The sequence below is a fragment of the Phocoena phocoena genome, chromosome X, assembly GCF_963924675.1.
Source record: "Phocoena phocoena chromosome X, mPhoPho1.1, whole genome shotgun sequence".
NCBI lineage: Eukaryota > Metazoa > Chordata > Mammalia > Artiodactyla > Phocoenidae > Phocoena > Phocoena phocoena.
Genome location: NC_089240.1, coordinates 125,108,037 through 125,132,536, shown reverse-complemented (window position 1 = coordinate 125,132,536; position 24,500 = coordinate 125,108,037). Strand labels below are relative to the sequence as shown.

At 53.9% G+C, this 24,500-nt stretch overlaps 1 protein-coding gene across 1 annotated transcript; it reads left to right on the top strand.

Moving 5' to 3' along the window:
• The first annotated feature begins 5,219 nt into the window (after positions 1–5,219).
• IDS (iduronate 2-sulfatase) lies at positions 5,220–24,052 on the top strand. The gene is made up of 9 exons (XM_065901036.1): positions 5,220–5,390; positions 5,788–5,924; positions 6,518–6,695; positions 9,389–9,477; positions 11,130–11,330; positions 12,816–12,986; positions 18,414–18,540; positions 20,432–20,605; positions 23,580–24,052. Exons 1-9 carry the CDS (start codon positions 5,306–5,308, stop codon positions 24,050–24,052), a joined length of 1,635 nt encoding a protein of 544 aa, XP_065757108.1. The 5' UTR covers positions 5,220–5,305.
• The last annotated feature ends 448 nt before the right edge of the window (positions 24,053–24,500 follow it).

The window sequence follows — 24,500 nt, the reverse complement described above, 5'->3', positions numbered from 1 at the left end:
AAGTAAATAATTCAGTGGCATTTAGAGTGTTGTACAACCACCACCCCTATCTAGTTCCAAAACATTTTTATCATCCCCGAAGGAAACCGCGCACACATTGAGCAGTTGCTCCCTATCCCCTCTCCCCGGACCCCTGGCAGCCACCAATTAGTGTTCTGTCTCTACAGATTTATCTCTTGTGACTATTTCAGATAAATGGAATCATACGATATGTGACCCTTTGTGTCTGGATTCTTTCAGTTAGCAGGATGCTTTCAAATTCATCCATGGTGTAGCAGCATCCATGGTGTAGCATGCGTTGGTACTCCATTCCTTTTATATGGCTGCGCGATATTCCATTGTACATATCTACCACGATTCGTTTATCCAGTCATCTGTTGATGGACATTTCAGCTTGTTCTACTCTTGGCTATTGTGACGTGCTGCTATGAACATGCATGTACATGTATTTGTTTGGGTACCAGTTTTCAGATCTTCAAATCTTCTACCTAAGAGTAGAACCACTGAGTCAAATGGTCATTCTATGTTTAAGTTTTGAGGAACTGAAAACTGTTTTCCACAGTAACTGAATCATTTTACATTCCTAAGAGCAAAGGTATAAGGGTTCCGATTTCTCTACATCCTCACCCATGCTTGTTATTTTTAGTTTTTTGATATTAATCAGTCTAGTGGGTGTAAAGGCTACTTCACTGTGGTTTTGATGTACAGTTCCCTAATAACAATTGAATATGAGCATCTTCTCCCATCCTATCTTGCTGTCAGGTTATATTATTTTTGTTCCTTCATGATGATTTCAAAGGGCAGAAGAGATGTGAACACAGAGATGTGCCACTTAAGCCCCCTCTCAGTGAAGGCCTTCTTGCCCCAGTGGCTGAGAGGGCAGCCCTTTAGGGCCATCTACCCCTTCAGGGCTTGCCTCAGCTGCAGAGAGCCACTTTGCCCAAGATCACAGCCCTCCAAGGGTAGCCACATTCAGTGACTTATCCAGGTGATGTACAAATACCTGGCCATCTCGGCCTAACTCGAGAGAACTCTGAAGGCCTATGCTAGCTCTAGACTGCCCCGTGGGGTTGCCAAGGCCTGTAGCACCGCTCGACTGCTCTTTCTGTCCATTCTTACGCCCTTCCCACCCTTTCCACAGGTATTTCTCCTAAAGGCACTCCCTAATAAACATCCTGCACGCTTAACTCTGTTTTAGAGTCAGCTTTCTGACGAACCCAACCCATAAGAGACAATAAATGCATGTGTCTTGTTAGTCAATTTGAGCTGGAAGTTGAACCAATTATTATTTCTTTAATATTGCAGAAATATAGTTAAGATGGGCTTGTATAAACTACTTTATATTGAAAGATCGGGACTCTGTGCTCTGGATGCCCCTATTAAATCTCACGTAGGCATTGAGCTACAAAGTGGTGCCAATCTTGAGACATCCAAGGCCTGATTTTATGATGTTTCCAGTTAAATATTTTAGTTTTTAGTGAACTAGGTTACTCCCTTAACTGTTCAGTGAATTGGAGCCACTGTGTGAACGCAGCTGATCTTGAAGAGGGCATTCACATTCTGGTCTGTTGGGAGGTTTAAGTACTTTTTAAAAACTCAGCTTTGAAATTTCAATCGTGGGAGTCATTAAAGTCCAGGGTATCTAGAGCAATCAGGGCTGCTTTGTGTTCCTGAAATTAGACCACGTGTCCAACAAAGTCAGTCTTCAGTGTTTGTTTTCACTTCTCCTCCACCATGATCTCCCTCTACTTCTGCATTTCATCTTTCAAGCCTCACCGGTTGCCCTCCAAGTTCAATCTCAGCTGTGCCTGTGGCCTCTTGGCCTTTGTTGGAACATTGAAGGCCTCCCCTCTTCCCTCAGTCTTTTTTAAAATTAATTAATCTATTAATTAATTTATGGCTGCGTTGGGTCTTCGTTGCTGCACACGGGCTTTCTCTAGTTGCGGCGAGCGGGTGCTGCTCTTCATTGTGGTGCGCGGGCTTCTCATTGCGGTGGCTTCTCTTGTTGCGCAGTACGGACTCTAGAGTGCAGGCTCAGTAGTTGTGGCACACGGGCTTAGTTGCTCCGTGGCATGTGGGATCTTCCCGGACCAGGGACCAAACCCGTGTCCCCTGCATTGGCAGGCAGATTCTTAACCACTGTGCCACTAGAGAAGTCCCCCCTCAGTCTTTTCTTTGATGACGGCCATAGCAAGGTTGAGGACAGAGAGGCCATCTTTTCTGTCCAGGATTGTGTGGCCTTCACACACCCTGGCGGAGCTGGTGGATTGGTGTTAATCGGCAGGGTTTCTGTGGAACCATTCAAACCTGCTCTCATGGACTCTTATGGCATCAATTCTTTCATAACCATAAGAAGACTCCCTAGGAAGGGATCTGACCTTGCAGTCAATGGTCTATTCATTTTGTGAATGAACAAAGTTGTATTCATCTTGCATTGCTTCATGATAAGTTACCACCAATTTAGTAGCTTAAAACAACACACATTTGTTAGTTCACAGTTTCTGTGGGTCAGGAGTCCAGGCACAGCTTAGCTGGATCCTCTGCTCAGGGTCTCACAAGGCTGCATTCCCTTGTGGAGTTCAGAGTCCTCTATCAGGCTCTTGTGGTTGTTGGCCAAATCCATTTCCTTGTGGTTCTAGGACTGAGTTCTCTTGGCTTCTCAATGACTGTTGGCTGGAGGCTACTCTCAGGTCCTAAAAACCGCCCACAGTTCCCTGCCACGTGGCGCTTTCTAGGGGGCAGTTACAATATGGCTTTTCCAAGACCAGCAGGAAATCTCTCTGTGCTAGCAAGATGGACCCTTATACACATCATAATGTAGTCACAGGTGTGACATCCTGTCTCGCCTTTGCCAGATTCTATTGGCTAGAAGCACAGGTTCCACTCACACCCAATGGGAGGGGATTATACACGGGCATGACTCATTGATGCTCACCTTAGGGGTGTGTACACCATGTCTGTCAATGGATGCTAGCTGTGCACCTTTATTCAAATTTAAACTCCTCCAGAAAGATGCAGCTGAGACTGCGTGCTCAAATGCTCATAGGCCTCATGTCTGGTCTCTCATATCTGTCATTAGAGGCCCAGCTGTTGTCTAGACGGGCTCTCCAGCTGCTCCTTCTTGGTGTACCCCAACACCTCGGCAACAGGTCAGGGGCTGCTTAGATCAGTGTTGGACTGGGTGAATTTGTCTTCACATCTGATTGCTTCCTCTGGAGAAACTCTCTTTTTGACAAATCAGAAGTCCACCTCTGTGATGGTGATCAGGTCGTGCTGCTGTCCCTCCTCCCCACAGGTGGTACATGCCTGGGGGACTGCAGGCAAGGACCCGTCTGCCTCCTGATTCCTCATGCATCCTTCCCACCTCCCGCCCCAGGGCCTGGACGGGATGGTGCTCCGGAAATGTTTGCCGACTTGAATGGAGTCCACAAGAGAACTACAGACATTTTTAGAGGTGGGAACTGTGTGTGGCTTTTGCCTCATTCCCTTCCTTGGTCAACCCTGGGGTTTACTGAATGATTTTGTGTTAATGGCTTTTTGATAATGACAAGTATGATATCATTTGCTCCTTAGTTCACAAGCTCGCAGGAGATACCCGTTGCTATGAGAAAGTATCACAGATGCCAAGGAAAGAGGAAATAAGGATGAGAGTAATTTTCTAAATAGACACTGGAGTCCTTGTTGAGGTTGGGCTCAGAGTTTCCTGAAACATTAGGGGCCATACTTTTGGGAGGGAAAAGGCAGCCACCAATACAAGGGAAGTGTCTGGATGAGGAGGGACAGCTGAGGTGCCTCCTGAAGCCTGGCAGCTTGGGCACTTGGCTGGGGCTGGCCCACCCCGAGGGACTCGTCCTATGCTCTGGTCTGGGGAGTGCAGGTGGAGGCTGGCCCTTCCCAGGGAAGGGAGCGTTGCCAGCCAGGCTGCGGTGTGAACAGCCAACCTGCTGGGACCCCAGGATACAGCAAATGAGGTGCAGCGGCAATGGCAGCAAGCCTCCTGCGATGACTGCGCTCTGGCTGCCAACTGAGGACGTTCCCTCTCACGGAAACCCACCCTGCACCTCCACTTCCTGGCTGTGTGCCAGGTCAAGTGACTTGGCCTCTTTGAGTTTTAATTTCTGGATCTGTAAAATGGGAATGATAGTAGCATCTAGCTCACAGTGTTGGTGGGAGGAGAAAATTAGCATGTTGCCTGGGTATAGGAGACCCTCAATAACTATACTAATATTTATGTGTTCCTGTATGCAAAAAAAGATCTCCAATCTGCCTGGCATTGTGTTAGGTTATTTCACTAGGAGGTGGAAGTGAGTCAGAGACAGAGAGAGAGGATTGTGAGGTCCTGCCTAACCCTCAGCCCCAGGCACCCAGTGAATGATTCTTGCCACCGGAAGAGTTATGACCCTCACTCCTCCCATCTCCTACCTGCTCCCCATCTCCTGTTTCCCCACCAGCCACACCAGCCTCTGTGCCATCAGCTAACACTGTCAAGCATGCTCTCCACAATGCCTGCTCCCTCACCTCCTTCAAGTTTTTGTTCACATATCACTTTACTAGTGAGGCTTTGCCTGGCCACCCCATAGAAAATAACATGAAACTCCCCATGTGCCACCCACGCCCCCATATTTTTTTTTCCAGACCGCGCATGCCCACTGCTATTCAATGTTTATTTGGTCATTTATTGTCCACAAGCTCCACAAGGGAAGGAACTTAGAAGTCCCAGCCGCCAGAACTTCCAAGCTGCCAACCGTGCTCGGTATACATATCTGATGTACTTAATAAGTATTTGTTGAGCAAATGCATAGGAGAGGGGTCCCTTTAGATGGAGGAAGGCGAGTTCTCAAAGGGCCTCATGGAAGGAGAATGGCATTTGGGCTGGTCTGCAAGGAAAAGTATGACTTTTATAGAGAGAAGAGGGAAGGCAAGGGCCTCCAGGTGAAACGCATAGCACGAGCAAAGGCGAAGTGGCGGGAAACTGCTGGTTGAGGACAGTGGTTGCAGCGCAAATCTTTGGAGAGACCTGGGAAGACTCCCCAGGTACCTGCCCGACGGGGGAGGTGAGCCCCAACCAGTGAGTCGGCCCGGTGGGCGGGGCAGGCGCTGCGCGGGAGCCTCGGCTCCGCCCCCTGTGGCCCGGATCTCGCGCAGGCGCACTCGCGCTCGGGCCGGGGCCCCGGCCTCTGCGGCCGGCTGCGGCCGCGTCGGGCAGGGTGCCCGGGTTTACGACGCGCGACAGGCGGCGGGGGCGGCCCTACCCTCCTGCCAAAACCTGTCATCGTCGCCCCGGAGCGGCTGCGCCGGGGCAAAAATGCTGCCGCGAGGCGGGGGCCTGCTCTGGCTTGGCCTGGTCCTGGGCTCCGTCGGATCCGCGGCGCTGGGCAGCTCGGCCACAGGTGCCTCCGGCGCCCTCGCCCACATTGCGGGGCTCCCTCCTTACTTCCCTGCCTACCTCCATCCTTAACTCCCTCGCTCCCTCCCTCCTACCATCCCTTCTTCCATCGATCCTTCCTCCCTTCCCTCCCTCCCACCCACCCACCATCCTTCCCTCCCTCCCTCCCTCTTTTTTCTCTCCCTCCCTCATCCAGGCTTGAGGCCATGGCCAAAGCCTAACCCTGCCACCCCGGACTGGGGCTTCTTCTGTGCACCCACTCCCACCCTCCCTGGCGTAGCTGGCTGGGTTGTCAAGGTGCTGGGGCCAGCCTTGGACCTCTGGGTACCCTAGCACCTACCCCGGGTGGGGGTTGGGTGTCAGTGCAGGTGATCTCACTGAAGCCCCTCCTTCCTGTGCAGATGCTCTGAATGTCCTTTTAATCATCGTGGATGACCTACGCCCCTCCCTGGGTTGTTACGGGGACAAGCTCATAAGGTCCCCAAACATGGACCAGCTGGCCTCCCGCAGCCTCCTCTTCCAGAATGCCTTTGCCCAGGTATGTCTGGGCACCTCTGGGTGTGGTGTGTGCCTCGTGCACTGAGGGCTGGGGGATGGTACTCATTGTGCCAGGCATCTCTTTAGTAGAGGGGAGCACAGTTTGGAAAATGGCGGCTGAGAAAACCTGGTTGTCCACTGGCAAGGAAGCTTGTGCCTTTCAGGGGTGCTTCTCCTTGGGTGGAGGGTGTGCCCTGGTATACTGTGTTCAGGCTGGTCCTGCCCACCTTTCTTCCCCCAACTGGAGGTTGCCTGGTGCTGAGAAGGAGGGGATGCTGCCACAGCGGCCCTCCTTCCTGTGCCCCTTCATGGGGCCGCTCCCTAGACCTTTGCCTGCTCCGGGCACCCGTGAGACGCCATCATGCAGAACGACACAGTCATCTGCTGGATGGAGGGGCTGGGGCCTTCCTCTCTCGGGGAAGACTTCTTGCTGGCGGCTGGGTGAGGCCCAAATCCTGCTGGCTGGCTTTGAGATCTGCATGACTCAGCCGCCAAGCTGTTAGCCGAGGACCTGGGAGGTTGCCTGGTTACCTTTTAGCTCCCAGACTTTGTTTTCCTCTGAGGACGCGTCCCTCTGCTTCTGCTCCCTACCAGCAAGCCGTGTGCGCCCCGAGCCGTGTGTCCTTGCTCACCGGGAGGAGGCCAGACACTACCCGCCTGTATGACTTCAACTCCTACTGGAGGGCACACTCTGGAAACTTCTCCACCATCCCCCAGTACTTCAAGGAGAATGGCTACGTGACCATGTCGGTTGGAAAAGTCTTTCATCCTGGTACTGCTTGCCCCTCCGAGTCTGGGCTCTCTCCATTTTCGTGTCTGAGGACGGGGGTCCCCTCCTGGGGCTGGGGCTCGGTGGACACCTGGTTAGTCGCTGCCACCTTCGTGCAGGATATCACTTCTCAGCTTGGCTTTGTGTTCTCACCAAAAGTGAAAAAGGGTAGAAGGGCTTTTTCTTCCTTTTGGAAACTAGTCACGGTGCGGTTTGGTTCCTTTGGCTGCGTGGGGGGAAGGAAGGGCACTGGCTGCGGGGGAGGGGGAGTGGTGGCTGGGAGTCCAGCTCTGCGCCTGACCCCCTGTAACCCGGGGTCCCTGGCAGTGAAGTGAGACCAGGGCAGCTCTGCTGACTTGCCCAGTGAAGAGGCTGTAATTTGGCAGGGGTTGCCTGCCCGCTGTCTGTGAATTAGGTCAGAAAGAGGAGGGTAAGCTGGTACCCAGGGTCTCTAGGGTGCCAGGGGCCACCCAGTCCTGACCTTCAACACTGCCAGCTAAACTGGCTCTCTTTAATGCCAGAATGAGGATGCTGAAGCAGGGAGTTTAATACTTTTTTGTTTTTAACTTGAAGTAAGGCATTATTATTTGACAGAAAGTTGGGGGAGAAAAAGGGAAGTATAAACTAGAGAATATAAATTGGGAATTCCCTGGCAGTCCAGTGGTTAGGACTCAGCGCTTTCACGTCTGAGGGTTAAATCCCTGGTCGGGAACTAAGACCCCGCAAGCTGCATAGCGCGGCAGAAAAGAGGAAAAAATATATATAAATTGCTTGTATCTGCACCACTAAGGAGAGCTGTATTGTGATGACGTCCCCTGGTTCTGGGCATGTTATTTTTCTGATTTGAGATTTTCCTGGATATACAACTTTATATTGTGCAAGGCAGCTGTGCTCACCACTGTACCACCAGTGGTGCACAACTACATTGTGAGCGTTTTAGACATAAACATTTTCCCGCACGGTGACTCTTCGTGCCGTCATTTTTAATGGCAGCACGGTGGTCTAACAGAGAGACATGTACTGTAGTGTAGTCCAACTTGTTTTCAGGTCTCCTCTGCGCCGCATTCCGCCGGGATGAGCACCTCTGGAGGCAGAGTGAACCGCTGACGGGCAGTGGCACCGGGAATGCTGGCCCCTGGGTTCTAGTCCCAGTTCTGCCACTTCTTAGGTGTGCATTGGACCTGGGGCAAATCATTCAACCTCTTCGAGCCTCCGATTCCTCCTCTGGGAAGCTGGAGTGGCAGCTGCCTTGATTCCCTTCCCAGGGGAGGATCCCAGGGCAGCGTGGCGGGGTGGGGGGGTGCCTTGAGAGCCCAAGCTCTGTCCCGAGAAGCGCTTATCACGAGGGGCCGCAAAGTTGGGCCCAGTTTGGAAGGCAGATCTGTCAGGCTGTGCGGCCGAAAGGTCGCCAGCAAGTGCAAGTAGAACTTTCTGCAGTTGGTGCTCACATCTTGACACTCTGGCCTGAGCACAGCTGGAGAGAGAGACGGAAGCAGCAAACACAGCAGAGGGGAGATCGTGCCTCAGGAAGGGAGACCTGACGGGGCCCGAGGGGTGACGCCTGGCCTCCTTACCCCTGATAATTAGATTGTGGGGTTGTCTTAGGCCGAGAGCAAACACTTGGCCTGCAGCCCTCCTGGAGACACATTTTTCAAGCGGGTCTTTGTTCTCAAGACCCTGTTGTGTCGGGGAGGGGCCTGCTTGAGGCTGACGGCAGCCACCACTGATTGAATGCCAGGCGCCTGCTGGATGCTGTGCCAGCTGCCCCCGTAATCCTCTCCCCAGCAGCAGGCAAGGTGGGTTCTTCATCGGCGTCATTTCCCGAGGAGGAAACGGAGGCTCGCGGAGCGTGCCCGACATTGCACGGGCACGTGGGGCAGCGCGAGGGTTTGGACCAGGTCTGTCAGCCCGCTCTGCGCTTCCACTGTGCCTGCGGGATTGAGAAGCCCTCCGCCCGCTGTCCCTCTGCCTCCAGTCCTGCCTGGCCAGGTGCTCGTCATTGGAGTCCCCGTGTGTCCCCGTGCTGGCGACGCCCTTCTCCCGTGGCGCTGCCCACGCTACCCTCTCAGCTCCTCCCGACTCATCTGCACAGGCGGTTCCTCCTTCCAGAGCCCTCACCGCCAGCCCTCCCCGGACCTACGTCCCCTCTGTGCCCGGGGCTCCCTCACTCACACAGCACTTCTCCTGTCCGGACGGCTGGCAGTCCTTCCTCGGTGTCGCACGTTGTTATTTTGTCTTCCCAGGTAGACTGTAAACGGGTGGGTTTCTGCGTCATGAGAGAGCACTGAACCTGGCGTCCTAAGGCAGTGTCGGGGTTCGAACCCCGGCCCCCTTGTCTCGTGTCTGGTTGGCATCCGGCAAAGCACCCCCCTTCGCGGAGCCTCCCCTTGCCCAGCCAGCCATGGTTGTGCCCCTGCCTCTGCCGCCTCCTTTGTAGGGTGGGGAGAGGTGCCAGCAAGGGCTCTTTGGGGCCGGGTCAGGGGCTCAGTACTCAGATAGAAGCCCAGAGGGTCGGTTTTCGTGGGGACTTCTCATCATCTGGCCTAGGCTCCTGATTTTATAGATGAGGAAACTGAGGCCAAAAGAAGGGGATGGCCCTTTCCCAGTTGTGTACAAAGTGCACATTTTGGTGGGGGAGGGCATTGAAGGACTCGCCATGCTTTATTTAATGACTTTCCTTCTTTTTCCCCCGCAAGGAGTATCTTCCAATCACAGTGACGACTCTCCATATAGCTGGTCTATTCCACCTTATCATCCGTCCTCTGAAAAGTATGAAAACACCAAGGTAAGGCTGTGAAAGGGGTACTGGTCTGAAGAGGAACCTCTTCTTCCCTGTCTAGCAAATTAAGGTTAACTATTGTGTGTGCAGCCTGTGCGTCCTTTCCAGCTGGTTATATGGTGGGCTTTGTGGGTTTGGTTTGTGATCATGACCTGGCAGGGATGAGTGTTGGAATCTTGAGCATTAGGTCCAGTGGAGAGGTGGCTGCATTTTAGAAGCTGGCAGGGATGCCTTGCTCTAGAAGCTTATGCTGTAGTGTGCAAGACTCACTTAATGGCTCCTTCGTGCTCACTCTGGATAAGGCTCTGTGCAGAGGGTCCGTTATAGGAGATGCCGAGACACGGAAGGACGAAGAGAGACCTGTGCTCTAAGCACCTCAGCCCAGATTGGGAGAAAGGCTTTCCGTCTATCTGTCTGTCTGTCTGTCTTGGGCCTAATGGATATGTTCAGGTGTTGAGACCTTTGATAGGGGCTTTAAAATTTTAGAGCATTACGAAAAAAAGGAATCTATAAGGAAACTTAGTCTCGGTTCAGAAGAGCCCCCGATGTATAAATGCAACTAAAACTTACATTTAAGAAATTCAGGAAAACAGCTGGAGTGTTGAGAAATGACATGTTTCTCAGAGGATTTTAGAGCCATCGTGTGGAGAAGGGTGTGGATTTGGGGAGGTTGGTGGGGTGCAGAAAAGTGTTCTCAATTCATGACAACTTTCATGTCAGAAAACAGTGAAAGCCAGCGGGCTCTGGCCCTTGGCTTGTGGCTTGAGTATTAAGAGAATGAGATCGGAAGACCCCATCTCAATGCTTCTGTTCCCTGAAGTCATCTTGCTACTTTTGGTAGCCTCACAAATGCCAGGTCCCTGTGCCCATGTCCCACGTCATTCTCAAGACGGTGGGTCTGACTGCACCAAATCCCTGGCGGTGCTGCAGACCATGTGAACGTGAGCAGGTACTGGGGGGCAGATGGCGGCTGCCCTGCCCAGGGCGGTGTGGACAGGGCAGAGCTGTGAAAGGATGCTCCTCGGTGAGATGCCCCTGGGTATTTGTGAGGTAGAAGTCGTGGTCAAAGCTGAAACTGGCCTTGTGGCTGACGTGGCCACTTTAAGAAACGAAGCGGTAGGTTCCATCCTGTGCATGGTGGAGTTGAGGATCTGGAAATTCTATGAACTGTCACTTTATCTAGTTAACTGTGACCCTGTCACTTATAAGCTTTAGTCTGTCGTTGAAATTGAAAACAGCTTCTTTTTTCCTTTCCCTAATGACTAATGATGTGAAGTATCTTTACATGTGCTTATTGGCCATTTGTATATCTTCTTTGGGGAAATATCTATTCAAGTCCTTGGTCTACGTTTTTTTATTGTTGAATTAGAGACAGATTTTTTTGGATCGTGAGTTTACTTCGGTTTCCTTTAATTAATTATGACCTAGAGACAGAGAATGAACAACGAGAAGCGAACTAAGTTCTGCTGGATTTCCGGCCTCTGCCTGGAAAAGAAGAAACGCTTCTCTGTTTCACTTCTACTTCTATGTGCCCGTGTAGTCTGGATGACTAATACTTAATGTGCTCGAAATATAAACGTTAAATCCATTGTGGGGAACTTTCATGACTTCTATTTCTTGCGCTTAAAAAGCTGACTTCGTATGTTTTGTTTTGGAAGACCTGCAGGGGACCAGACGGAGAACTCCATGCCAACCTGCTGTGCCCTGTGGATGTGGCAGATGTGCCCGAGGGCACCCTGCCTGACAGGCAGAGCACCGAGCAAGCCGTACGGTTGCTGGGAAAGATGAAAACGTCTGCCAGTCCTTTCTTCCTGGCTGTGGGCTATCATAAGCCGCACATCCCCTTCAGATACCCCAAGGTGAAGAGCTGGCTGACGGCTGATCCAGCACAGCTGTGACAGCTGTGTCATAGTGAAGGCGGCCACGTCCTGCCGTCCCTTGCCACCAGGGACGCCTGATGGCACTAGTATACTCAGTGGTATGAAGATGGGTTTCAGAGGTCAAGGCTAAGAAGTAGACTTAGGCCACGTAAGAATCTTGTTAGAAACGCCTGGCTCCTACTTCCTCCACTGGAGGGTTTTTCCCTAGAAGTCAGTGAGTCATCACGGAAAAGGGATGCAGAGCTGGCCACCGAAGCCTGCAGTAAGTGGCGGTCCTTGGTACAGAATTCCAGGAGATGTGAAGCCCTCTTCAGTAACTGCCTTTCCCCCTGAGCCCTGAAACACAGGGCACCATGTGACTTGTTGGAGGCGCGAATCCTGCACTTGCGTGTGTATCATTTAGAGTATGTAGTCTCTTCTTTTTCAGAATATTTTTCAGTTTTTTCCTATCATGTTTTCCCCGGGCCTGAGCAGCCCACCCTTTTGACTTTGCAAAGCATGCCCGTCACTTGCGATGGGCGTGGAGACCAGAGACGCGCTCTTTGATGCTGTGAGTGTCGCGCTTTGATTGGCCCAGGGGATCTCACCTTCCTAGCAGGAGCTGTCAGCCCCGCTTGATGGAGTGAGACCAACTTCTGTCTCTCGTGCAGAAGGAGTTAACCTACCAGGCCTGACTGTGATCCGTTGAAAGGCCTGCTCCTGAGGTTGACCCTTGGCCTGGCCTCTGGGAACCTGGATCTCGGGAGTGTTCCCACCATTCCCAGAACTGCCAAGTGGCTCCCTAGGCCTGAACTGTTCACGGAAACCCCTCCTTTCCTGCTTCGAGTCTGGGATTTTGATGTGTGCAGGCAGAGGGTGCCTGCGTGACCAGCCCCAGTAAAAATCCTGGGTGCTGAGGCTTTCACGAGCCTCTGCTTCCCTGGCAGCAGCGTTGTACACATGCCGTCACACGGCTTGTTGCTGGTGGAATTGCGCGCATCCTGTGTGATCTCACCGGGGGAAGACTCTGGCAGCCTGTGCCTGGTTTCCCCCCAGATACCCCCTGTGACGATCCCCTTTGCTGACTGTGGCTGGTATCCTTTCTCTGCAGTAATTGCAGCCGTGAGTAGGGCTGTGTGTGGACTCCTGTGTGCTCTCCCAGCGAATTTCTGAGCGTGAGGCTGATTTGGGGAACTGGCCACACCTCTGCACACCTTTTCTAGTTGGAGGGGAGGTGGCAACGGGAAGAGGAGGGCATCGGTCTCTATGAGGGAAGAGAGCTGTCGCTGCTCGGTTTGTAGGAAACCAGCCGACTCGTTTCATTACCACTGGCGTCTCGTGAGAGTGACTTTCAAGTGGGGGAGATACTTGTGTAAACGCATCACAGGCTTAGAGAAGGGGCAGCGTAAACACCAGTAGAGGCCCAGCCTTGTGCCTTTGCCAGAAGAGTGACGGCCTGGTGGCTTTGTGTGCTTTTCCCCCAAGGAATTTCAGAAGCTGTATCCCTTGGAGAACATCACCCTAGCTCCTGATCCCCAGGTCCCTGCCGGCCTCCCTCCTGTGGCCTACAACCCCTGGATGGATATCAGGCAGCGGGAGGATGTCCAAGCCTTAAACCTCAGCGTGCCCTACGGCCCGATTCCCGCCGACTTTCAGGTATCAAGGACGGATTTGGGGGAAGTATTGGGCACTTACGGCATGATGTCACGAGTGATGCTGCTTTTCTCGGTGGACACGCTCTGTCCCTTGTGTCTTGCTGAGAACTTTCTCTGTGTGAGGCGGCCTGTGGAGCACCAGGGTTGGGGCGAACGCGCTGGGTGGATAGAGAGTCTCCCCTTCAGCATCTCCGCTTCCAAAGAAGGGGGCGTCTGGAGATCTGGGGACTTGCGGGCTGTGGGCCCGGCATGGGGAGAAGCCCTGGGTGACCCTCACTAACTGATAGGAGATGCTGTTGAATCCAGGTGACAGTCTGTCAGGTGTAGGGTGGTTGGCGACTCCCGTGCCACCCAGAACTCTCAGTTTGCTGGTCCTGGCGGGTCCCCTGTGGGAAAGCCGACACGGGCATCCATTACTCTCAGGAGGTGGCTTGGTGAGCGGGGCCTTGGCACAGAGGGAGCTGGGGCACCAACACGGCCAGCCCCGTCCAGCTGCAGTGTCTGGGGTCCGTTTGCTGCGACGTGGGGGTGACTCGTCAACCCCACTCTCCCTGGCATGCAGAGCGCACGCTGAGCAGCACTCTTTCTGGAATATTCCACACGCAGCCCTGCCTTTCTGTTAGCACGCGAACACTCCAGCAGCCCGTCTACAGGGGAAGGAAGAGGACAGCGTTTTCACAGTGCTTCCTGGGCCACCTGCGTCAGAACCCCCACGAGGGCTCGTTAGAAGCACGGCATCCTGGTTCCACTCAGAGTCAGGGAGTTGGAGGCTGGGAGTGGGGCCCGAGAACCTGCATTTCCAAAACCACACACCTGGCGATTCTAATGCAGGCAGAAGTTTGAGAACCGCTGCCGCAGGCTACGTGTCGAGACAAAACAAAACCAGACAGACTGCCCAGGTGTCTCTTGCTCTCTGGCCCCTGTGTTCGGCCGGCAAGGGTTTGAGCGAGGAGGGCTACGCAACCCTGCGTCTCGGGTGGCAGTGGTGAGAGTTGGAGAAGCAGCGGGCCCGTCGGTCTGTCGGGTGGCAGTGGTGAGAGTTGGAGAAGCAGCGGGCCCGCCGGTCTGTCGGGTGGCAGTGGTGAGAGTTGGAGGAGCAGCGGGCCCGCCGGTCTGTCGGGTGGCAGTGGTGAGAGTTGGAGGAGCAGCGGGCCCGCCGGTCTGTCGGGTTCCTGCTTCCCCCCGCAGGGGTTCTGGGAGCGGGGTTTGCTGGAGTTGCAGCCCCGAGGCTGCGCCTGGGCGTCGCGTTAGTGACAGTCGCTCCCGATGACCTTTACATTTGGACTGCACACCGGGAAGGGTGCTCAGCGTTTTGTGTGTGCTCTGTGGTCCCCGTGGGACCCTAGCGGGGGGCCTGCTGTCCCTGTTGTCCAGGTAAGGACACTAGAGACTTGCCCAGATCCCGCGTTCCTGCGGAGGAGCGCCCCCTGGGGGGTGTGACGCCAGAGCCCCCGCGTTGGTTTCGCTGGCTCTGACCAGTCTGGGTTCGAATTCCAGCTACCCCACACCAGCCGCATGGCTGCTGACGAGTCATCCTATCTCCCTGAGCCTCGGTGTCCTTATGTGCAAAGTCGACGCGAGATGGGGAAGGTTTTCCGTGATGACAGCTGCTCTGGAGGTGTTCAGCGGGGACCACAGTGAATGTGGGGGGCGGTGTCTAGGGCAGTGTCGGCTGCACGGCGAGGGTGCCTTCCCGGTCGTCTCAGCCCCTCCTCTCACCACGCCCACTGGTGGTGTAGCTGCCCGGTTGGACACACAGGTTCACAGCGACCCAGGGGACCTCCCTGGTGTACTCGTGTGCTGATCCCCGCCCCACATTCACCTCGCACTTGGCCCTGCTCATCATCTGCCCGTAGCTCTGGGTCTCGAGCCTCTGGGTCCTGCGCCCCCTTCAGCCGTCAGCCCTCTAACTCAGTGCCGCGTGCGTGAGCCTGGGGCCACGCGGGGATCGCTGGAGTGTGGCCCCCTCTCCCCCGTGTCCAGCTCCCCTCTGGGCTTTGCTCCCTCCCTGGATAGCTGAGGCCCCGTGGCCGGTCACTTACTTTTCCCGCCAGCTCCTGAGCACGCGCGTCCCTCTGTCCTCGTCCTGACTGCAATACCCTGACCACAGGACAGTCCGGCCACCCTGTCTGCTCTCAAGCCCGCGTCCTGAGGCAGGGACATGCTCGCATGCCCAGTCCTCTGCTCGGCTCCCTCTTGCCCTCTGCAGCTGCTCTGAACCCTCACCACTCCCCTCCAGCCCCTCACGTCCCTCTGCCCCCCCGCCCTCCCCCCCGGCCCCCCCCCCCCCCGCCCTTCTGCCCCATCTCTCAGCAGATGACTGTACTTCCTGTTTCAGAGGCAGAGGCTGGTTACCAGTCTGAGGAAGGGGAAGGCACAGGCTGAACGTGGGTACACATCCTGGCTGTGCCCCTTGCCAGCTGTGTGTCTCTAGGCAAGTTAATCAACCACTCGGAGCCTCGGAGTCCTCCTGTGTAAGATGGAAGTGGTAATGCTCAGCTTCCGGGGTGGTTCGGAGGATCAGATGGCACCCAGCAGGTACTTGGTAAACGGGAGCTGTAAATAACCTCCCTCACTTGCAGCCAGAATTGTGCGTGCCTGTGTGCTGAGCCTGCGGCCTTCTCCCTGGTCTCAGGAGAAGAGCAGCAGGGACTCGGCCCCTCCCTACCCCGTTCCCCCTCCTTGCCTTGCCGTCTCCTCCCAACTTCCGTGCAGCCTGTACATCCGCTTCCGTCCATCCCATCTTCAGAAGTACCGCCTCCCTGGGCCCTGCCTGTTTCTTCCCCTTCCTGCCCCTTCGCCCGCCCTCCACGGGGGAATGAGTGCGACGTGCTCTGTTCTGCTGCGTCTGTGGCCTCACTGCCCTTTCATTCTTCGTCCACCTCTGTGCGGCCTCCTGCCTCCCCATCCCACTAAGCGTTCTCTCATCTGGGTCAGCCCTGATCTCACTGGCAAATAAAATCCAGCCTCGGGGGTCCTGACCTTCCCTGAATCCCTGCTGCCCTCTCACTGTTGAGAGAGCTACGCCTTCTGGAAATGTCTGCTTCCTGGGCTTCCTTGCCAAGCCTCCTGGGCCCCCTCCACTGCAGGCCCCAGGGCAGGCGCCTAGTTCTGTGTCAGCTGCTTAGGAGGTGCTGCCCTCCGGGCTCAAGCCCAGGGCCGCCCCCCGTGTTGTTTATGCTCTTCGCGCCCAGCCCTGCCCGCCGAGCCTGCTGTGGATGAGACCCGGAACTGCCTCTCCAGCCCCACGCTCCTGATTCCAGACGCGTCTGTCTGTCCAGTGGTTGGTAGAGGCCCCGTGTGGCTGCACCGCCGTTCCTGCTCTTCCTTTTCTCCTCCTCCTGTGCCCCCGCCCTCTCCGTGCCATTGAATCGTGCTGCCAGCCTAGCGAGAAACCTGGCGTTCCCTTTGGCGTCCTCAGCGCCTTTCCCTCCCCCGCTCCTACCCCATCTCCCTAAATTCCTCTTCAGCACCACTTTGTGGACCACCGCAGTGGTCTGGTCTTGGTTTGGCGCTTCAACGAGCGACCGTGGAGGTTGCCCCTTGCGCGCAGCGCTGATCTGTTGCTGGTTCCCCTCGAGCCCCTGGCGTCTGCTTCGGGCTCTCGGTGGGGGGCCCTCATTCGCCTGCAGCCCAGATTGTGTCACTTCCCCTCCTCGGGTGACCTCGGTGCCTTTGTTGGCCTCCAACCCGAGACCTCCACTCCGTGGATGGACCCTCTGGGTCCGTATCATCTGGCCGTGGCCTGCCTTTCCAGCGTCCTGTCCTGCTCCCGGGCGCTCCCATGTGACTCTCCAGCCACACTGGTCAGCTTGCTGGCCCAAAACGTGCCCTGGCCTGCGGTGACTCCACACTGTTCCACGCTCTGCAGCCCCTGCTTAGGGCATCCGACCCCGCTTGTCTGACTGCCAGCTCCTTTCCTCAAATGCTAACTCCTCTGTGAAGCCTCCCCTGATTTCCCCAGGCCGACTCGAGGGCTCATCCTCCAGGGTCGTCCCTGGGCCCCACCAGTAACGCACCTTTTCTTGTCTCTATTCCTGTCCTCACTGGACGGGTGGCTCAGTGAGGTTGACGACCACATCTGCTGCTTCTCCTGTCTCCAGGGGCCCGCATAGGAAGGAAGGCTTACCCTTGACTAGTACACAGCCATCCTGACAGGTGTCTTTGGTCCCCAGGAGGACCGAAGTTCCCCAAGTTACAGACTGGAGAGTTTTATCTACCAGAAGATAGAAGTAGCCAGGGTTCAGCATAATCCTTCTAGAAGGTTAGATGGATATCCATTGTCTTCACCACCTGGGGAGAGGGGGCGAGTCTCATGACTGTTCTCACCGCGGGTCCGGCTGGGAGGACCAGCTGGGACACACGGAAGCTGGGGCTGGTCTGATGGCTCGGCGGTTCCCTCGCTTCTCCCCTGTGGCAGGGGTAGGGGATCTTTTTCTCTAAGATTTGTGAACAAGGCGGCGGAAGGGTCAGCCCAGCAGAGGCTGCAGCTCTTTCACGGAGTCTATCTGCTCCGGAAGCCACTCTGGGGTGGGGGGTCCGTGGGGGGTGGGCTGCTCTCCCTCCTCCGCCACCGTTGTCCTGCCTGTGGGCAGTTTGTTGGGACGGAAGCGCACGTGCCAGCCACAGGCTGTGAGGGAAGCAGCTGCCATCCACTGGGTTACGAAGAGCTCAGGGGAGAGGCCCACTCACGGCCGTTGTTAGAGTTGAATTGCGTCCCTCAGAAAGATCCGTGGAGGTCCTGACCCCCAGGGCCTCAGAATGTGGCCTTGTTTGGAAATAGGGTCATTGCAGGTATGACTGGTCAGGATAAGGTCATGCTGCCGTGGGCTGGCCCCTGACCCAGTATGGCTGGGGTCCTTGTGAGAAGAAGCGCCAAGGATTGTGGCCACCACCAGAAGCTAGAATGTTCCTCCCCTGGAGCCTTCAGAGAGGCTCTGCCGACACCTTGAGTTCAGACTGCTGGCTTCCAGAACTGGGAGGCGATCTGTTTCTGTTGTTTGAAGCCACCAAGTCTGTCATACTTTGTTAGAGCGGCCCAGGAAATGAATACAGCTATATGGTATCTTTGGTATGACCCTCAGCGGACTTTGGAAGGCTGAGGGGTCAGTTTCTGTGTACATGGTTGTCTCCTGGGACCCGCAAGAGTATGTGAAGGAGACAGAAAGGAATAGTTAGTGGCACATCCACGTGCTGTGATCTGTGCCCTAAAGTGAAAACTGATTTGCTTAGCAAAGAATCCTCCTTGTGGACGTGCGGGTTTCGCTGTGGCTGTACGGGTTTGGGGGGGAGGTGAGATGGCAGGGAATGGAGTGTTCCGTTTTGGCTAAGAAGGTCATCAAGGGCACCCGAGGGCTGGGGCCCGGGAGGGGTGCTCAGGCGAGCACTGCAGTCACTCTCACTATTCTTCTTCTTCTTTAAATTGCAGCGGAAAATCCGCCAGAGCTACTTTGCCTGTGTTTCGTATTTGGATACGCAGGTTGGCCACCTTTTGAGTGCTCTGGACGATCTTCAGCTGGCGAGCAGCACGATTGTGGTGCTCACCTCGGATCACGGTAAGCGTTTTGAAATGCCCAGGTGAGTCGCTCAAAGCATTGGACCTTTTCTGTGGAAACTTTCCTAGACTGCCTGAAATAGGTGTGTATTCTCTTTTGTGAACCAGCAGTGCCCTGAGTCTGGAGTCTTGGGTGCTTTTATGGCCACCTTGTTAGTCCTGGGACTTCTCTCCACGGAGGCGGGCCCTCTTTCGGGTCAAAGAAGCATCTTGGGGGCTTGGGTGGTGGAGCTGGGTGGGTGGGGGGACCTTGTAGTAACTGTTGTTTCTTGGTGAGCTCAGCGGGAGCCGTCCATTTGTGTGGGGAGCCCCTTTGACCCATTTCTAACCTAGAGGGTTGGAGGAGTTTTAGTTTCTCTTACGAAGATACAGAACAATCCTGGCAGAGCCCAACAAGGCCCTCAGACCCTCAGACCCGACTTACCCCTTCCACCCCCAGCCGCGCTGTCCTCTCTGCCAGGAGCCTGGGGTTCACAACTCTGTGTCTCTTCTAAGGCAGTTTCTCACTTTTTCCAAAAGTGGAAACATCTTCTTAAAAAAATTCTTTTTAATTTTGGCCAGGGTGTGTTTGAGGCCAGTGAGCCCCGGTTATCCTCCCTCACCCCCAAACTGTTTTGAAGCCAGTCTCAGGTGGTTTAGTTTTCTGAACAGTATTTCTAATAAATTGAGCTCTTTTTTTTTTTTGCGGTACGCGGGCCTCTCACTGTCATGGCCTCTCCCGCTGCGGAGCACAGGCTCCGGACGCGCAGGCTTAGCGGCCATGGCTTACGGGCCCAGCCGCTCCGTGGCATGTGGGCTCTTCCCTGACCGGGGCACGAACCCGTGTCCCCTGCATCGGCAGGTGGACCCTCAACCACTGCGCCACCAGGGAAGCCCAAATTTGGCTCTTTTGAAGTTTAACCACACTGCCGTCATCCTACCTAGAAACAGGAAAACAGTTCTCTAATATCGTCGAATATGAAGTGGGACAGTGTTAGATCATAGCATGTGCTCGCTGCAGCAAGAAAGAAGTATGCAGAGCACGTCATGTAGGGCCAGAGCACCCTGCCCTTTATCCCACCTGCCCAGAGCTAACTGGTGCTGACAGATCGGGGGTCCATCCACCTGCCTTCAGTCGTGCCTACACATGGGGCTATATGTCATGAGTGTGTATGTGCGTAACGTATCGTCGTGGAATGTGGCAGGATTGATTGTGCTTGTGTCCTGTTTTGTTGCCTGGCTTGTTTTTTCCACTTAATGTCATAGACAGTTCTCCGTGTCACTTCTCACAGGCCTACCTTGCACCTTGTAAAGACCCGTATTGTGAAGTGCGGAGGTGTAATTTTTCACCGTTTGCCTAATGATCTGCCATCCCCTTCCGGGCCGTCTTCTCAGCGCCCAGTTTTCTCCCCCGGTGCTTCCACAGTCCACTGCACCCCCGTGAAGGCAGGGTCACTCGAAGCTCGCTTTGGCTCGGAGGCAGCTGTAGCTGATTACAAATGGCCCTTCTCAGAAGGCCCTCCTGGGACTGCCTACATCCGAACCACAGAAGCCTTCTTGAACCCATGCACAGCAGCTTTTTGTAGTTTGGGTTACTTTTTAATACGAAATACTCAACATACGGTCTCTTTTATATTTTTCATATCAAAAAGGGCACTCAAACGTGAAGCGATTGGAAAGTTCCATCTTGGGGTATTCAAACTATCTTTTGCTTTAAATGAGGGTTGGGGGTGGTTTTCAATCAAGGTTAAGGGTCTGGAATCAGAAGTTAGGTTTTCTTGGTCTGTGGTATGCTTAAAAATTGAGCGATTGTGCCACAGTCTCCCAGGGAATGAAACGGCGTCTAACTGAAATGAGCAAGCCACGAGGTGATTATTCTTTTTCTGTCATTCTGTGTGCTTTTTATGAACCAGGGTGGGCTCTAGGCGAACACGGAGAATGGGCCAAATACAGCAATTTTGACGTCACTACTCGCGTGCCCCTGGTGTTCTATGTTCCGGGAAGGACGGCTCCGCTTCCGGCGGCAGGCGACAAGCTTTTCCCGTACCTCGACCCTTTTGATTCCATCTCAGAATCAGTGGAGCCAGGTATGAAAATTCAGGAGTAATGCTGCTTGACTTGGCCTTCCTGTGCGCGGAAGGGGAGTGGCAGGCCCAGAGCTAACGAGTATGGCCCCTGTCCACAGGGGCTTGGAGAGGGGGAGGGACAGAGGAGCAGCTGGCACCCCCAGGATGGGGAGGGCTGTCGTAGAGGTGACGGCAGTGTGTTCTGAGATCAGAGGAGGGGGTAGCAGACTCCACTGGGGCAGGGGCTGCCTGCTTACCGGTGAGCAGAACTCCGTTACCTGCTCACTTCTGGCCGGGACTCAGCTCGGCAGCGTCTCCATCTGCTGAAGCACCGGCTCTGTCAAATCAGTGCTTCTGCTTTTGCCGTCCCCAGGAGTGAAGGGCAAGTTTACTTTGACCTCCGTGTCCCAGTCCTCCCAAGCTGGTCCTCTCCAGGTAGCGTCAGGCCCCTGGCTATCCTGGTCTTTGTCTTCCAAACAGCTCCAGTTTGAGAAAGCACTTCTGGAAACATCACTTGGACAAGATGGCCGTCCCTGCCATGGGGGTCGACCTGTGTGGGTTCTCTGTGAGTTGTCTCCTGACTCGATCTGCTCAGCGCAGAGATGAGTCGTGTACTTCAGGCGGCATTTGCCCTTTCTGGAGCACTTTAGCTGTGACCTCTACTAGACCAGCTTGCTCCCTTTCGGGACTTCTGCATTTAATCCATCTTGTTAGCGTCTAAATCCTGCACTTTCTGTCGATTCTTGTGTAAATTTTTCCTGGTTCTGGCCCATCATTCTGGCCTTGCTGGATCTTCCCGAGTTTGTTTTCTACGGCCCAATTTTATTTCCCACACATTTAATTTCTGTGCACTGCACGCACTGTCTTCTTTCACGTCACTGATAAAAATGTGAAACAGTTTCAGGGCATGATTATAGCCCTTTATTTGCTGGGAGAAATCTTCTGACAGGTTGAGAATCCTTTTTGAAACTTCAGTTGGGAGGTGTTCAGGTTGTAAATTGATGTATGTCTTCCCTGATCTTCGGACTTGGATTTCCAACAGCCTGTCCCAGTTGGCCAGTCTAACGTGCCCAAAGCTGAACATTTGACCTTTGACCTTAAGCCTTTCTTTTGACGCTCTTCCCCGTCTCAGGAAATGGCAGTGGTTGCCCAGGCCACAAAACCATGGGGCCATCGGCCCCTGTCTTTCTGTCATAGTCTGTACGCGATTCGTGGTGTGTCAGCAAGCCTGTCACTCTCCATTCAGAGTATGTCCACACCACTTCCCCCCACCGACCGTCACCACCGTGGACCACACTGCCACCATCTCTTGCTAAACTCTCCTTGCGTGTGACCTTGATCCCTGGAGTTTTTCCTCAGTGATCCTGACTTTAACAGCCACAGTGAGCCTGATAAAACCCAAGTCAGGTGGTGTCACAGCCCTGCTCTGGGGCCTCCCACACTCCTGTGTCAAGTCTGAGTAAAAAGTCCTTACAGTGGCCGACAAGGCCTGTCGTCCTCTGGGACCCCACATCTCCCTGACCTCGTGTCTTTCAGGCGTCCGGGGCGGCTGTCTTGTACAACGACCCGCAGCCTGGATTTGTCTGATTGCTTTCTCGGGACTAGATGCAGGGTGAACACTTCGGACGCGTGCACACATGTGAGGCTGTGGCTCCAGCCGTATCCCATCGGGGGCACTTCATGGCGGCCTGTGCCATCATTAGTGATGCCAAGCTTGACGGCCTGGTTAAGGCGGTTGTGTCAGCCAGGTCTTGCCCTTGTAAAGGTATCTTTTAAAAAAGCTTTCTTCACCTTTTTTCTTTTTCTTTTACTTACAAACCAAATGCGTCAGAAATAAAATTGAGCCGCATAGAGCAAGCGCTTAATGGTCCAGAAAGGCTAGAATGATGGTCCAAGGTCACAATAAATTTTTTTTTTTTTTTTTTTTTCACAATAAATTTTAACGGGAGTCAATGTAAAGTGTAGGATTTAGACTTTAAAGACAAGTCACCCATAATGAGATACCATTTCACACCCATTAGAACGGCTGTTATCAAAACAAACAGCAAACAACAGTACCGGCAAGGGTGTGGAGACGTTGGAGCCCTCAGACATTGCCGGTGGGAAGGTAAAATGGTGCAGTCGCTGTGGAAAAGAGTTTGGTGGTTCCTCAAAAGGTTAAACATAGAACGGTCGTGTGGCTCGGCAGTTCCACTCCTAGGTATATAGCTTCACAGAACTGGAAACAGGCATTCAAAGAAAAACGTGCAGAAGAATGCTCATAGCGTTAATTAATAGCCAAAAGGTGGGAGCAACCTGAGTGTCTAGCGACAGATGAATGAATAAGCATGGGTGGACTCTCTGAAGACATGCTGCTAAGTGAAAGAAGCCAGGCACAAAAGGACACATACTCTAGATGTGTCCGCATACACATGCCTAGAGTAGTCGACGCATAGAGACAGAAAGTAGCAGGTGGGTGCCAGGAGCTGGGGGGTGGCGACGGGGAGTTGTGCGAGGTGAAGAGAGTTCTGTGATGGATGGTGGGGCTGTACTTAATGCCACCGACCCAGACACTACAAAATGGTTAAGGTGGTAAACTTTATGTCGTGTGTATTTTACAATAATAAAAGGGCGATGGATCAAGTGCAGACTTCCGAAAAGGAGTGATCCGCGGCGTGATGCTACTGTGAGGCTGGGAATAGCCTGTCCTCGACAGACTTCTCCCCAGCGGCCTGGGCCTCCACCGATGACCCTTGCCTGAACCACTTAAACGCTGGTGGGTCCTAAATTCAAATCGCGTTTAAAAGTGCCAGCAGGCTGAGGGCACCTTCATTCTGCCCTGCTATCGGGTGAGGTGCCGAGTCGGCTTTGTTCCTAAAACTCTCGGGCTAAGAATAAATGCTGTAAGAGAACGGAAGTCGGCGTGTAGGGCCTGGGCGCGCGCTCTGCTCGTGTTGCCTGGCTGCAGCAGGCTTCTGCGCTGTAACCCCCTCCGCCGGGCTGCTTCCTCTTTCAGGCCGGCAAGCCGGGGACCTCGTGGAACTGCTCTCTCTCTTCCCCACGCTCGTGGGACTTGCAGGGCTGCCCGTCCCTCCTCGCTGCCCCATCCCCTCGTTTCACGTGGAGCTGTGCCGAGAAGGCCGGAACCTTCTGAAGCATTTTCAGGTCCGTGACTCGGAAGAGGATCCGTACATCCGTGGGAATCCCCGTGAGTTGGTGGCCTATAGCCAGTACCCCCGGCCTGCAGACTCTCCTCAGTGGAATTCTGACAAGCCGAGTTTAAAAGATATAAAGGTCATGGGCTATTCCATACGCACAGTAGACTATAGGTATACTGTGTGGGTTGGCTTCAATCCCCGGGAATTTCTGGCTAACTTTTCAGACGTCCATGCAGGGGAACTGTATTTTGTAGCTTCTGACCCTTGGCAGGATCACAATATGTATAATGACTCCCAAGGTGCAGCCCTTCCCCGACCGTTGACGCCTTGAGTTTTGCCAGCCGCAGAGGGCATATATAACGCTCTCCTGTCCAGCTGGTGAGAGAAGGAGTTACACTGGTCATTGCGTGCTTACCTGTAATATTGGAAGCCACCCCAGGGGTAGGCAGTCAAAACAGGCGTCAACAATTTGGCCTCAGAATACGTAACAGCCGAAACTTTTGATTTGTCTTTATAATTGGTAATTGGACTGGGCTGAACCTCTTCTTTCCTTTTTTTTGGAACACTCATAGCTTATTTGTTGAATGAATAAGTACAGAGTGAGCAAACTAACATTGTCATAAGTTTGGCTATCAAGACCATAATAACTGAACATAACACTGTACTCAAGAAACACTTTAAGTATTTGGGAAATTTAGTGCATTTCAAAAGGTAACCACATGTCAAATCAGGTGTGACACAAAGTTCCTAGTTCTTTCGTTTATAATTTAATAACATAT

Excerpts from the sequence above, each read along its gene's own strand:
- IDS (XM_065901036.1), top strand. The coding sequence starts at position 5,306 with ATGCTGCCGCGAGGCGGGGGCCTGCTCTGGCTTGGCCTGGTCCTGGGC. Across the intron at positions 5,925-6,517 it reads TCCAGAATGCCTTTGCCCAG|CAAGCCGTGTGCGCCCCGAG; the intron begins GTATGTCTGGGC and ends GCTCCCTACCAG. Across the intron at positions 12,987-18,413 it reads CGATTCCCGCCGACTTTCAG|CGGAAAATCCGCCAGAGCTA; the intron begins GTATCAAGGACG and ends TTTAAATTGCAG.